At 51.9% G+C, this 14,997-nt stretch overlaps 1 protein-coding gene across 1 annotated transcript; it reads left to right on the top strand.

Annotated features, from left to right (window-relative positions):
• The first annotated feature begins 274 nt into the window (after positions 1–274).
• LAMTOR1 (late endosomal/lysosomal adaptor, MAPK and MTOR activator 1) lies at positions 275–14,087 on the top strand. The gene is made up of 5 exons (XM_083500069.1): positions 275–484; positions 8,491–8,633; positions 10,233–10,310; positions 11,171–11,297; positions 13,210–14,087. The coding sequence occupies exons 1-5, from the start codon at positions 443–445 to the stop codon at positions 13,300–13,302; spliced, it is 483 nt and encodes a 160-aa protein (XP_083356195.1). The 5' UTR covers positions 275–442; the 3' UTR covers positions 13,303–14,087.
• Positions 14,088–14,997: the final 910 nt, after the last annotated feature.

The raw sequence follows: 14,997 nt of genomic DNA, 5'->3' as shown, positions 1-14,997 counted from the left end.
ATTACAATTAGGGTCTTGCCATTAATGTGTATTCCTATTATTATGCCCGCCCTCAGCGAGCATGCGCACTCGCCGCCGTACGATTTCTCCCCGGGAAACGCCTTTTCTCCGACTGCGCACGCGCGTCCGGAGGGGAAACAAAAAAACAAACGCCCCCAAGCTCCTCCCCCTATTCCTCCTGTTCCGCATCACGTGAGCTCGCCTCCCTCCTCCCTCGCCCGGCCTTCGCCTGCCCCGGATGTTGTAGCCGCGCGGTCACGTGAAAAAACACCTCCCCCCCGTAGAGCGAGCGTCACGTGGCCGGAAGAAGGGCAGGGAGGGGAAGAAGCACGAGAGAGCGGCAGAGACAGGCGGGCAGGGGTCGCCGAAGCCGCCGCCGCCGGAGGGCCTCGCCCGACGCCGCATGTGACCCGCCAGGCCAGGCCGCTCTCCGGACGCCGCCATGGGGTGTTGCTACAGCAGCGAGAACGAGGCCTCGGACCAGGTGAGAGGGGAGGGGAGGCCTCTCGGCTGGGCGGGCCGGCAGGCGGTTCCGAGGCTGGGGTGGTCCCTGGGTCCGGGGAGAAGGGGGGCGGGTGAGGGGGCTCTGAGGGCCCCCCTGACCCGCGCCCCCCATTCGAGGAGGCGCTGACACACAAGCTCCGGGACAAGGAGAACTTGGGAACCCTTTACCCCAAGTATTTGAAGACGCAACAGAGCGAACTGGACTCCTTGGCTGGCTTGGAATAAAAGTCACAAACTTTTTATTGATAATAATCAGCTAAATAGTTTGAGGATCTGTACAACTGCATAACATGCAGAAAACAGCATTCTTTGAGAAATAAAAGACTGGAACTGAGGGAAGTGAGGGTGTGGGGGGGAGGGAGGAAAAATGGGGGTGGGATAAGGATGATATGTTTCTGGATAATATGTTTTGTTTTAATTTTGAATAAAAAAAGAGGAGGCGCTTCCCTCCCGGGCCTGGTGCGCGTGGAGACCCTCAGAACCAACTCCCAGGGGCCGAGGTCCCTTTGCCCTCCCCCTGGCGATGGGCATGGCCCTTCAGGTGGTGCGCATATGATCAATTATGTGGGGTGGAGCTTAGACCTGCCCCCCCCATATAGTGTCCGAGTTGTCACCCCTGGGGGAGACCCCCTGCCGTGTTTGCGCCTCGGGGTGGGGGGCTGGAGAGCATGTGCCCAGAAATGTGTTGCTGGGGAGCAAGAAGGAAGCTGAGGATATTGGGCTTGGGGAGGCGTGGGAAGGAATCGCCCCCCGCTTCCCCGCCTACACTACTGGCCAGTTGTGGCTTAAGCGATGCTGGCCTCCGTCTTTCGCGCCCTGCGAGTCTTCCTCCATCTCCTTTGTCACTGTGGTTTCTCTGCCTGTTGCTCTTCCCTGCATCCTGTTCTGTGCTTGTCATTTGTGACGCTTTGTTCCTTCACATTGTCATGCCTTAGTGAGAAGAGGAGATGGGCAGCTTGCAGGCAAGGCTCTCTCTTGTCTGCTTCAGTCTCCTGATCTCATATAGTACGGTCTGTGGTGCTATATGCCCCTAGTACCTGTTGATCCAGAGTTTAAGAAATTTATCTTTGGGGGGAAAACACGCCACCACTGTTCAGTTATCATTGCCTTTCTTGGTTTCTGGCAAAGCCTCCAATTGGGTCCCCTCCCACATTGCAGGTGAGGCAACCTGCAGCCCAGATGGGTGTGGCCGGAGTGGAGCCTGTTCTGCTGCTTTCTAGCTTGCCTCTCTGGTGTGGTGTGTTTTGGCTCCTGCAGCATGTGAAGCAACAGGGTACCTCTTTGAGCCCCAGTGTTCAGCCTTCCCCTTTGCCTAAAGCACAACTTCCCAAATTCAAGTCATATGACTTCCCTGTAATGAAATGCAAGCTCTGTTACATTCTCACTGCTCTCAAATGGGCAGGCTTGGTAAATAAGGCAGGGAAAGGGAGCCCAGGCAAGCCTAGGAAAATACAGTGGTACCTCAGGTTACATATGCTGCAGGTTACAGACTCTGCTAACCCAGAAATAGTGCTTCAGGTTAAGAACTTTGCTTCAGGATGAGAACAGAAATTGTGCTCTGGTGGCGCAGCGGCAGCAGAATGCCCCATTAGCTAAAGTGGTATTTCAGGTTAAGAACAGTTTCAGGTTAAGTATGGACCTCCGGAATGAATTAAGTACTTAACCTGAGGTACCACTGTATTTTGCATTCCAAGCAGCCAAGGTGGAGTTGTGAGGAGAAGCCCTGGCCATGAAGCGGCGTTGGAAATTACTCTGATGTGTTTTACCTGAATATCAGTTCATCCTGTGCTGTGCAGCCTGAATGAAACAAAACTCTGGTTGCCTGGAGGCTCTTTGCAGGTGCCCTTGTTTGTGGCTGGCATATAACACGTTGTATAAGGCTAGAATAATAACCATAATTGGTAAGCAGAATTTATGTATTGCTAGGCATCCTAGCTTGATTTGTTTGTTTGTTTGTTTGTTTGTTTGTTTGTTTTGAAGCATAGGAGAGAATCCTCTTTCTATTTGTAGTAGATTCTGCCCAGAACTTGCTTCTCACATGACCAAGATAGAGAGGTCTTAAGAAATATCCTCTTCCCTTCAGATCTGAGGTTGCATCTTTGTTGCTCATGCCTTGGCCGGGTTGTGTGTATTTGGGCAGTTTGGGGGTGGGGGTGGGGAGTGCAGAAATGCCTTGGCCTGAACTCACAGATCTCTGTTACTTGGCAAGCCCAGACAGGTCAGCTGTTCTGGGCTGTCAGCCTGCTCACTTTCTATCTCTCCTGCTGCTATTCTTGGTGGCCTCTATCGCTGTCATCTTGAAGGGCACCTGTGAAACTGTCACCGGAGCCGTCAAATGGTGGGGAAATACTCTGTGCGAGTGAGAGAGAGAGATTGCGATTATCCAAGCATTTGTACTAGCCTTTCAACCAACTAGCATTGCTAGCCTCCTAACAACATTGTTTATTTTTTCATTTAAAATACCTTTATGCTGCCTTCAAGGTTGCACCCACAGTACAACAATAGTTAGAAGTGGGATACTTCTTCTCTTTGTTGACTTTCTCTGCTGATCTTATCACAGTGAAGGGAAGAGTGGATCATGTCAGCCCTTACCTCTGGCACACTGGCACGTCAGTTTCCATTGGCCCTTACTGTTTAATGCTCTCCGTGTTTGTGTGTTATGGGTGGAGCATGCACAGCCTGAAAGGGAGAAGGGGCCCCTTCAGCCACCCAGGCTCGTTTCTCCTGAGGTGACTTTTTACTTTGGCCACTGGTCTGACATAATAATAATAATAATAATAATAATAATAATAATAATAATAATTTATATACCACCCTATACCCGGAGGTCTCAGGACAGTTCACAGAATAAAATCAAAATATAAAGCCACAAAATACATAATCAAAATACAAACAACAACCCATTAATCCTGCCAACCCCCAACATTTTAAAAGGGCATAGGATGCCAATCAAATCAACCAAAGGCCTGGTTAAAAAGGAATGCTTTTGCCTGGTGCTTAAAGGCACCAGGCGAACTTCCCTGGGGAGAGCATTGCACAGACTGGGAGCCACTGCAAAGAAGGCCCCGTTCTCGTGTTACCACCTTCCAGACCTCTCGAGGAGGAGGCACACGAACAAGGGCCTTGATACAAGGCATCTTCCTCTGGTAAAATGGCAGGTGACAGAACAGCTCCTTAGATACCATTTTCAGGTGTGGGCACCAGCGTGGTTCCCTTTGGGAGGCATGAAGATTTGGGAGTCAGGGAGAACAGCAGGGAACCCTCTTGATGCTGGGAATTATGCATGTTTTTGCATTAAAATAACTGAAGTGAAAATGTATCGCTTTGTCCATCCTTCATCCCTTCTGGCAAGACAAAAAGTTATCCTGTGGTTTCACTTCTTAGCCTTGCGGCCAAGAAAGAAAGCAGAACTTCTCGAAACAGATATTCCTCATATGTTCTCCAGCCCTCTTTGGTTCAAACTCTGAAAGAAAGAACAGAAAGTTATCTTGCGTAGATTCTGTGTAGCTTCCTTTTACTTTGGGCTTTCCAGCCTGTCCGGGGCTCGCGAGGCGCCTCTTAAAACACGAAGGAACTTGGCGCTGGGAGGGTCCTGTTGCACTTTGAGATTTTGTTCGACTGTTGCAGGGCACTCCTGGAAGTCACACTTGGCATGGGTCCTGCAAGGCTGCCTTGGTTTTGTTTAGGACTAGCACAGCCGTCTGCCCTGGTGGTCGCACTTTGTGGGACTCCTTTCCCACTTTGACACGGCTGAGTCCCATATAGGCTTCATGGGCACTGGGGAGCAGTTAAGACTTTTGAGGGAGCTCTTGTCAGGCGTTGCCATGGGAACAGAGAGCCCTTTGCTTGGGAAGTGCCAGAAGGACCAGAAGCACTCAGCAGCAGCAGCCGGGAAGGTGACTCAGAGGTTCTGGTGGAATCCCCTTCGCAGGCAGGAAGAGCGTTTGCCCATTGCACAACAGGCGTGGATGTCTCTGAGGCCTGGAGTGGGAACTCTGCAAGCATCAGCTAGAGGGGGGAAATTGTTTTCCTACTGTAGTCTTGCTCGGATACTATTGCATGGTTGGTGCAGCCAAGTGGGCTCTGTTGTCAGGCCGGGGGAAGGGGGAGCCCTCTACCTCATGCCCTCAGTATTAGGTTTATCTATCTATGTGCTCAGGCTCTGTATCCCAGATATGCACAGACCGGTCTTTTCCTCTGCTTCCTATCAAATGCAGAGATGTGACTGAGGGTTGAGTAAGCTTGTGCCGGGCCACTCGGGCTCCCCATGCCCATACAGTGCCCATAAGAGGTTGGGCCACGGCAGTGCTATTTTTCTAGAGAAAGAGGCAGCATAACTCACCAAAGCACTGTGGTCTAAACCACAGAGCCTAGGGCTTGCCGATCAGAAGGTCGGCTGTTCAAATCCCTGCGACAGGGTGAACTCTCGTTGTTCGGTCCCAGCTCCTGCCCACCTAGCAGTTCGAAAGCACGTCAAAGTGCAAGTAGATAAATAGGTACCACTCCGGTGGGAAGGTAAACGGCGTTTCCGTGCGCTGCTCTGGTTCGCCAGAAGCGGTTTAGTCCTGCTGGCCACATGACCCAGAAGCTGTCTGCGGACAAATGCTGGCTCCCTTGGCCAGTAAGGCGAGATGAGTGCCGCAACCCCAGAGCCGTCTGTGACTGGACTTAATGGTCAGGGGTCCCTTTACCGTTACCTTTTAACTCACCAAGAACGGCAACGGCACCCACCTGAGAGGGACGGGAACTGAGTTGCGGTGAGTTCTGTCTGAAATAAAAGCCCTGGGCCAGGGTGCCCCCGAGGAGTTTGCCCAGAGGGATGGGACTGCCTTTTCTGGGGCTGGGGACAAAGATTGGTTGCTCTTCCTCACACCGTTGCAGATAGCAAGCCAGGCAGCTGAAGTTGGCTGCGATCAGAAGGGAACAAGGCCTGTTTCCAATTACGAGGACAGCAGTGGTAGTGGGAGCAGCACCTTGGAGGGGTCGGGTTTCAGGAGCTGCAGGGAACTGCCTTGCCAGAGTTTGTGCTCTGAGCATTCCTGAAAGAGGCCCGGTGGGTCTGTCTGGCTGTATGAATGAGAGGTGAGCACTTGCTGGAAGCCAGGCGTGGAAGCCGAGTGCCCCTTTGGAGTGATTTGGGATCTGCCCAGGGGGGTGAAAGCCAAGGAGCCCACTGGAAATAGGGGCGAGGGGGAGAGGAGCCCGAGCTGAGGAAGGCAAGAGAAGCGGGGCATGTCTGCCAGCATCTGGAGGGGACACTAGCTTGGAGAAAAGGTGTCATGGTACTTCGGCCTCCTTTTCCAGAAGGATGCTCAGAAATGTGGTCCCCTCTCAAAGGGTTGCTACCCAGTCAGAGCCAAAGGTGACCTGTGCTTGTTGGGCTATTTGTGAGCAGGAGGAACTTGTTATGTTAAGCTGAGTTGATTTAATATTTGTATCCTGCTTTTCCAGCAACAGATGTCGAGCTCAAAGTGCCTCACAGTGATTGCAGTGGCATTAAAAAAACAACACACATTGCTATCATTTTAATACCAAACACCGTAGTGTATAAGACAAACAACAGATTCAAACAACAAATTCAAACGAAAACAACAAAACGATACAATTCAGTAAAGTCATAGTATTGCCAGGATCCTTCATGATCACATGGACTCTTGCTCCAGAACAACAAAAAACAGATTAGCTGTTTGTTGTCCAACGCATTGCTTTTCAGCACTGCAATGGGTGGAAGCTGCATTTCCTGTGCATTCACTGTAGGCATTTACATGGAACTATGCAGTTAAAAACTCTTTGGGGGTGGGAGGTGGGCAAGGGGTGTCCAGGGCAACACCAGCGGGGAGAAGCTCAGGAAACCAGCCACTAGTTGCTTCTCAGCCCAGAATTCTGTCGCTTTTCCAGCTGAGCCAGTGCAGGCAAGGGAGAGGATCTGCAGCCAAGGTGGATTTGATTAAAATCACGATTTAAATCACTAGTCAGTAAGACTAGATTTACCGTATTTTTTGCTCTATAACACGCTCCCAACCATAACACGCACATAGTTTTTAGAGGAGGAAAACAAGAAAAAAAATATTCTAAATGAAACAGTGGATATATGATTTTTGTGGTTCATGCTGTGGCCACAGACGTGTGATCTGACGGTGAGTTTGGGGTAGCCCAATGCAAAAATCCTGAGGATCCATGTGGATCCGTGCTTTGTAACCACGTTTTTGCACCACTGCAGCCCCAGGCAACAGTGGGTGCGTGATTTTTTTGGTGCAAGCTGTAGCCATGGACATGCTATGTGATCTGCTGGTGAATTTGGGGTGACCCAGTGCAAAAATCTTGAGGATCCATGTGGATCCGTGCTTTGTAACCATGTTTTAAGTGGGGAGGGAAGGAAAAGCACTCAAGTGACAAGGGACACGCGTGGGGTGGGTGGAGAAGGATGCTGTTAATATAAGGGGTATAAGAGGAGAAGGCTCTTATAAGAGGAGTGGGGAGGAGAGAGAGACAGAGAGCCTGCTTGCGAAAAACTTTGCTACTATTTAGCGAGTGGGGAGGAGAGAGAGACAGAGAGCCTGCTTGAAAAAATGTTGCTGTTATTTAGCGAGTGGGGAGGAGAGAGAGACAGAGAGCCTGCTTGAAAAATCTTTGCTGTTATTTAGCGAGTGGGGAGGAGAGAGGGACAGAGAGCCTGCTTGCTTTAAAGGAGCAAACCGGACAGGAGCTGCTTACACTTGCGTAAGCGGCTCCTCTCCTCTCCTCTCCTCTCCCGCTTTGCTCCTTTAAAGCAAAGCGGGAGAGGAGAGGAGCCGCTTACACAAGTGTAAGCGGCTCCTGTCCGGTTTGCTCCTTTAAAGCAAGCAGGCTCTCTGTCTCTCTCTCTCCTCCCCACTCAGCGGCTCTTCTCCCGCTTTGCTGTTTCAAAGCGAGCCACGGAGGAGGGAAGAAAGGGGAACCATGGATCCTCTGCTCACGACTGCAGCAGATCCCCCCAGCCATCCGTAGGCATTCCCTCCATAACACGCACAGACATTTCCCCTTCCTTTCTAGGAGGAAAAAAGTGAGTGTTATGGTGCGAAAAATACGGTAAATCATTTTTTTACAGATGCTTTCTTGCTGGTATAATCTTAATATTTAGAACTGGGAAGAAGGGCCTGGAAGCAGTGAACTCTTATTAGTTGACTGGCAAGTACTTCAAGGTCTCGCACCACCACCCCCCCTTTGGATTTGCTTCTACATTCAGGTGCCTATTCTGTACAGTTAAGTGTTAGTGCAGTGGTTGGAACCCAGTGGGATTGGGAAGAGGTTACCAGCCCTGAAGTGCCTTCAGCCCTTGCCTCAAGTCTGAATTGCACAGGCATGCAATTGACTTGCACAATGATTACACAAAGATCCCAAGACTTGTGGAGTATTCCGCTCACATGGTTGCACTTTCATTTTTACTGCTTCACACTTAGCTACGTGTGCACGTCCCTGACTCATTTCTCATCTGCCCACTGCCACCCCTCTTACAAGCGGCCTCTGCTCCTGGGGAAGGAGCACTGAATTCGGCAAAGGGAGAGAGGAAGACCTAGGCATGGAAGTCAGAAGCACATTCTGTGTTCAGAGGAGCTGCTGGGCTGCCTGGCTCTCTCAGCTAGCAGCTCCTATAGATGAGCTGTCCCAGGTAGGGGGACAGGGACCTGTTGGGGGATTTGTCAGGCAAGATGATGTTCTAGGCAGTTTGCAATGTGGTCTGGCTCCAGCAGCAGGCTCTCTGTGTGCTGAGAGGAGGGGTGCATACCCTCTTCCATTGTGCATTTGTCGTCGTCCCCCACCCGAAATGTCTGAACCAGGGTTGAAGATTGAGCCATTCTAACTCCTGTGTTCTAACTCCTGTGTGCACGCAATCTGCAGCAAGTGAACACCGGGTTGGGGACCCTTCCCTTGCCCGCCAGTGGCTGCTGGGTCCTCTGCAAATTCTGACCGCTGTCTTTCTTTTCCTCCCTGCTTTCCCCACCTTAGGGCGATGAGTCTAAGCCCCTGCTGCCCACTCCCTCCAGCCCACCCAAGCCCTTAAATGGAGCCGAGCACAACTGCCACAACCTGCCTTCAGCCCGGACGGACGAGCAGGCTCTGCTGTCATCGATCCTCGCCAAGACAGCCATGTGAGTTGAGCGCGTTTTTCTTCAGCGAGGAGGTGGAAAGTCAAACGGGATTCATAAAAACATAGAATTGCAGAGTTGGAAAGAAACCAAAGGGCCATTTAGGCCAACCCCCCTGCAATCCGGCAACAGAACGACTAGGACCAAAACAGGCTGTGCTGTACCAAAAGCAGCCTTCCCCATCCAGGTGACGTTTTTGACTACAGTTCCCATCAGCCCCAGGTTCCTACGTGGTGCTGGGGATGCTGGGAGTTGTAGTTCAAAACGTCTGGGCAGCTCCAGTTTTGCAAGAGCCGGCTTCGCATATCTCTGGCGGAGGAGCCTCCTGAACCACTTTTTGCAGAACTCTGAGGGTAGGAAGGGCCTTGCGTGCTCAGAGGACCAAGGATTGGGAGGCAAGCCGTGGGGAAAGGGCTGTGCGCCTCCTGGCCTGCCTGTGGTCTTCCAGTGGGGCACCGGCTGTGCTGGTCTCACACATTCTAAGGGAAACCTCCAAGGAAGGGGGGATCCTGTGACCCCTCAGATAGTTTGGGTTAATTTCTCCTTCAGGGAGCGGGTCTTCCCAAGGCTGGGCAATTAAGATTCTGAGCCAGCGACAGCTAAAGTTTGCAACACCCGAAAAATCAGAGCAAAAAGTACAGTGCAGAAGCTGCCTATCCGTGCTTGGCATGCTGGTGGAGGGTCCATTCTCAGGTCTCCGTCGGCTGCTGAGAGGGTGGGTATGTGCAGGATATTTACTTTTATTAAATTTATATCCCACCTGTCAGGGGGCTGCCATCGGGACAGGGGAGGGAGCCAGGGGGATACAGAGCGCCTCAGGTGCTTCTGAGGAGCAGTGCCTCGTTGAGCGGTGGGGAAAGCCACGCCTCCAGGGGAGCAGAGGGGGAAGGGGGGGAGCCAAGCGAGGGGAGGGCTACTGAGAGCCCAAGCGCATAACGTAGCCCGGCTGGCTAGGAGGCAGCCATGCCGCTTCCGTTGCCCAGCTTACACAGAAGGGTGAAACGTAAGGGGGGGGAGGCGGAGAATTGGGGTGTCTAAGTTTTTATGTTTGGGGGGAGACCAGAAGGGGCCACTCCTGGAATCTGCAAGTGACTAAGACGGAGATGAACTTTGTAGATCTGCACTGTAAATAGTTTTGCAAAATAAAACCTGTAAAATACAGGTTGGAGTCCTGACTGGTTACTCCCGAGCAACCACCAACAGCATCTGACACCGCCCTTCCTCTCAAGGGTGGCAAGCACATCAACAATAAAACAAGTTAAAAGGTCTTTAAAAAACAATTCAAAGGAAAAGAGAGAGAAAAAACAATTGTGCATGGTCAGGTATAAGATAAGGAGATTAGAGAGAGAAATTTACAAAAGAGGCAATGCTGCAGTATTCCAAGGTCAGACATATAAACAGCGGGTCAAAAACTTTTATAACCAAAACCAGTGTTGGATGAATTGGCGTTTGGGTAGGATTTGCCACACACGAGACGATCGTTAAATGAGCTATTAAAAAAAACCATCAGACCAGCTGCAGAGTCCAGCACATCCGCTTCCCCTCTGAGTACCTGAAGCAGGTGGGTCGGGGTCTCTGATCTCTGCCCTGGCTTTCTTGCAGCAACATCATTGACGTTTCGGCCGCAGATCAGCAAGGCATGGAGCAGCACGAGTACATGGATAGAGCCAGGCAGTACAGGTAGGTCCACCCCCCCAGGGAGCCCAGAGCAACTCTGTCCTGCTTCTGTCCCGGAAATTCCTAACCCGCCCCATCTTCTCCTCACCTGATTCTTTGCCCTTCACCTGCCAATTGTAGGGACTCTAAACTTAAGAGGTGGGCTGCTAAACACACGAATTAGGTACCAGACAATTGAGAATTGCTCTGCTGTGGGACTCCATACTGGTCTGGGACCGAGATGCTTCCCAGGCCTGGCCCTGCTTCACCTAGAAGTGGAAATAATGTTCTCCCTTTAGAGCCAGGGATGGGCAGATCAGAGTTTATGGATTTGCTTTGAGTTGCTGAACTGATCCACTCCTGGCTATCCCACCGTTTATTTGTTTCAGCTGGATAATTTAGTGGGGGGTGGGGTGGCGAGGGAATAATTTTGCTGTTATTTTAGGAGCCAGAAGTGTCTGCTGGAAAACACCCAGATCCACAGCTGTCAACTTTTCCCTTTTCTTGCAACAAATCCTATTTGGAATAAGGGAATTTCCCTTAAAAACAGGGAAACGTTGGCAGCTATGCCCAGATCGGCCTTAGGGCAGCAGTTCCCAAACTCCCCACCCTGGACCGCTGAAAAATTCTGAGCATCTCGGTGATCTTTTCTTTATTTTTGCCTTTTATAACAATTGCAATACGCTGTACTAGATGCTGTAGGGCTGTATTTTTACAAACATCAAATGACCTGGACCACAGGTGGCCCACAGACCCCGTCGTCATCCCACACCTTACAGCAAAGCCTAGTGCCCACTTCCTACTTTTTGCTCCCTCCTGGTCAGTCTCTCTCGCTCTCTCTGACACACACACACTCCCTTTTCTTCTCCTTCCTTTCCTTCCAGCACCAGGCTGGCCATGTTGAGCAGCAACCTGATGCAGTGGAAGAAGCTCTCGACGCTCCCATCGCTCACCACGCAGCCCCATCAAGTGCTTGCCAGTGACCCTGTTCCCTTCGCAGACTTGCAGCAGGTGGGTACGCTCCCCCCAGGGCCACGAGGCTCTGACGCCGTCCCCCTGAAGCACGGCTGGAGAACACCTGTGGCCCTGCAGGTGGTGGGGTTGGACCACGACTGTGTCGTCCTGAAAGAGAGCTCGCGTGGCATAGTGGGTAGAGTGTCAGGCTAGGTCGGACTTGGAAGACTAGGTTTCAAATCCCCACTCAGGCACGAAGCTCCCTTCATGGGCAACATTTGGGGCATCAGCTGAACCTCCCTCGCAGGGTTGTTGGGGGGACGACGACTCTGAATTCCAGCCCTGCTTTGGCTCTTGAAGCTGGCAGAGTGAGCTGGCCACGTGCACCATTGATGCTCAGCGGCAGGCCTGGGGCACGCCACCCTTCAGTATCTAATCAATAGATTAGATCCTCTTTTTAAAAAGGGAGCTGGCCAGAGTCACTCTGTGGTTATCAGCAGCTGCTGCCATGGTGCCTCTCAGGACTGGTTGTTGAGAAGCAGCCATGGAAGACGCTTCTGGCTGCCTTTCCCTGCTTTTGTGGGACGCTGGATGCGCCCAGGAGGACCACTGGGCTGGATGAATCTGCAGATGGATCCAGGTCCACTTTCTCGCCCCAGATCGACGTGTCCGACCCGATTATGTACGCTACTTCAGAAAGTTTTCTGATTAAGCAGTCTCTACAGTTTTTGTGGGACGCGGGTGGCGCTGTGGGTTAAACAACAGAGCCTAGGACATGCCGATCAGAAGGTCGGCGGTTCGAATCCCCGCAACGGGGTGAGCTCCCGTTGCTCGGTCCCTGCTCCTTCCCACCTAGCAGTTCAAAAGCACATCAAAGTGCAAGTAGATAAATAGGTACTGCTCTGGCAGGAAGGTAAACAGCGTTTCCGTGCGCTGCTCTGGTTTCACCAGAAGCAGCTTAGTCATGCTGGCCACGTGACCCGGAAGCTGTCTGTGGACAAATGTCGGCTCCCTTGGCTAGTAAAGCGAGATGAGCGCCGCAACCCCAGAGTTGTTCGTGACTGGACTTAACTGTCAGGGGTCCCTTTACCTTTACAGTTTTTGTATTTACTTATTTTTTTACATTTGCATACCGCCCTATACCCATAAATCTCAGGGCAGATCACAATGTAAAATTACAATACAAACAGCACAAAATGTGTAAGAAAAATATGAACAAAAACAGAAAAACCTGGGCCCTACCTCCCCGTTTTACCTTTCTGCCGCTCTGCGTGTTCACAGAGCACTTTGGGTGGGTGGAATCGGCCCCATGGAAGCCGCAAGGGGTGGGGTAAATGTCGCATGACCACAGTGTGATGAGACATCGTCCTCCCTAAAAAAAATAAGGCATTGGGGGCAGGCAAGGCCGGCCCTTCCAGGAGGCAGAGGGAAGCAGCTGCCACGGGCGGCAAATTCCGCAGGGCCAAAAACGGCCAGGAACGTGAGCTTGTGTGGTCTGCCCAGAGCCAGTCTGCTGCCGCAGGGTGCGGTGGAGGACTGTTGCATCCCCAGCTCTGACGAAAGAGTCAGCTTTTGCCCGGAAATTTTGCATTTGGGCAGCAAACAGGCTGCTCATGGCAGCAGAGGCATTGCGTCCTCACCTGTGGCCTCGCGCACCAGCAATATCCAGTTCAGCCTTCGCCACGCAGGGGACCACGGGATGTTTTGGCCTCCGTGTGCTGGTTGGGGCTGACGGGTGTTCGGATTCCGAAACATCTAGAGGTCCCCGTTTTGGCAAAAGCTGAATCACTGGCGCTTTTGAGTTTGCATACTGGCCTTGTCTAAAACTGAAAAAGGCTTGGTTCGCCCCCCACGGAACCCAGAGTTCAAATCTTGCCCCCTAGAATATGCTGGTTTTTGGGTGATGTGAATCTTCTCCTGGAGTGCCCTGTATACGGCTCACCCCCCCCTTCTCCCCGTCTGCCCCCAGGTCTCCCGGATAGCTGCGTACGCCTTCAGTGCTCTCTCCCAGATCCGAGTGGATGCGAAAGAAGAACTGGTTGTACAGTTTGGGATCCCCTGATGCCGATCCCGCAGATGTCTGCAACTTCTTGTTTTTTAACAACCTCCCACTTTTCCTTTCCTCTCCTTCGCCACGGTCGGCTTTTCACTGCAGTGGGACTTGTACGGATCAGCGATACACTGAACTTCCTGCCACTTGCGCCCCAGAGACAGTCGCCTCCGCCAGCTGCCAGCTCCCCAGGGCTGGTCGGAGCCATGTTTCTTCCCCCTCCCGTGTGTCTGTGTTGGGCGGGGGCATATTGGTGCCAGCCCGTACGTGAATTGGTTTGAGGAGGGGGCAGGCCCTGAACACTGCATGCTAAGCCCAGCTCCTAAAGAGGTGAGCACTGCACTATTGGTTATCAAGGGGACGGGATCCTGAGGCCCACTGATGGCGAGGGGAGGACAGCTGTGCTCGCTTTCATTATTTACCTTTTTCCCCCCTAATAAGGCTCTGAAATTCTGGCCTCCGGGGTTAGGGGGCTGAGAAGCATTGCAGCTGCTGCCCTGCCCCTTCCCACTTGGGGTACAACCTGTATTACTTTCCCGTTGCTGCCCGCAGAATGCTGGGCCTTCTTTTTAGGATTTGGGTTCTTCTTCCTAATGGGAAGGAGGGGAGGGAAGAAGCCAAAGAGCAGCGTGGGGGGGTGGGGAGCGGGATACACCCTGCAGCTCCTCTTTTTTTGGTGTCTCACCCATCACCACCCTCTTTTTAAGTGGCTCAACTGTCGTTTCGTTTTAATTTTTTGGTTTCCTTTTTTTTGCTAAAGTAGATAAAATATAAGTACGTTCATCATCCACGCAAAAGGCTCCTGGTTGTTTTGTCGCGCGACTCGGTCAATCCAGGGGATGGAGCGACCCTCCCCTCCCGTGAAGAAACTTTGCAGCATGGGGGGGGGGGCTTTTACGTTAACAGGGAAGACGAGGAAGAGGGGACTTGATAAAAAAACCTTATAAAGTGATGCACGGCACAGAGAAAGGGAGGGAGGGAGGAACACCAGAATTCTCAATCATCCGATGAAGCGGAGTGTTGGGGGATTCAGGACAGACAAAAGAAAGGCCTTCACACAGTGCGTAGTTAGGCTATGGGATGTCCAAAGGATGTATGACAGCTACAAATTTGGATGGCTTTAAAAGACTAGAGAGGGACAGGGTGGTGCTGTGGGTTAAAGCACAGAGCCTAGGACTTGCCAATCAGAAGGTCGGCGGTTCAAATCCCCGCAACGGGGTGAGCTCCTATTGAAGAAGAAGAGTTTGGATTTGATACCCCGCCTTTCACTCCCCTGGAGGAGCTACACTACACTGGCTCTCGGTCCCAGCTCCTGCCAACCTAGCAGTTCGAAAGCACCTCAAAGTGCAAGTAGATAAATAGGTACCACCCTGGCGGGAAGGTAAACGGCGTTTCTGTGCGCTGCTCTGGTTCGCCAGAAGCGGCTTATTCATGCTGGCCACATGACCCAGAAGCTGCATGTCAGCTCCCTCGGCCAGTAAAGTGAGATGAGTGCCATAACCCCAGATTTGTCCGCGACTAGACCTAATGGTCGGTGTGGTGTAGTGGTTAAGAGCAGTGGATTCGTAATCCGGTGAACCGGGTTCGTTTCCCCGCTCCTCCACCTGCAGCTGCTGGGTGACCTTGGGCCAGTCACACTTCTCTGAAGTCTCTCAGCCCCACTCACCTCACAGAGTGTTTGTTGTGGGGGAGGAAGGGAAAGGAGAT

Source organism: Podarcis liolepis, assembly GCF_965112155.1.
Source record: "Podarcis liolepis genome assembly, chromosome: 4".
Lineage (NCBI taxonomy): Eukaryota > Metazoa > Chordata > Lepidosauria > Squamata > Lacertidae > Podarcis > Podarcis liolepis.
Note: the sequence above shows the minus strand (reverse complement) of the source record. Positions and strands in the feature narration are given on the sequence as shown.

What these genes read in the sequence shown, in the direction of transcription:
- LAMTOR1 (XM_083500069.1), top strand. Translation starts at nt 443, where the DNA reads ATGGGGTGTTGCTACAGCAGCGAGAACGAGGCCTCGGACCAG. An exon ending in AGAACGAGGCCTCGGACCAG is followed by an intron (nt 485 to 8,490) that starts GTGAGAGGGGAG and finishes TCCCCACCTTAG; the next exon opens with GGCGATGAGTCTAAGCCCCT. An exon ending in CCTTCGCAGACTTGCAGCAG is followed by an intron (nt 11,298 to 13,209) that starts GTGGGTACGCTC and finishes GTCTGCCCCCAG; the next exon opens with GTCTCCCGGATAGCTGCGTA.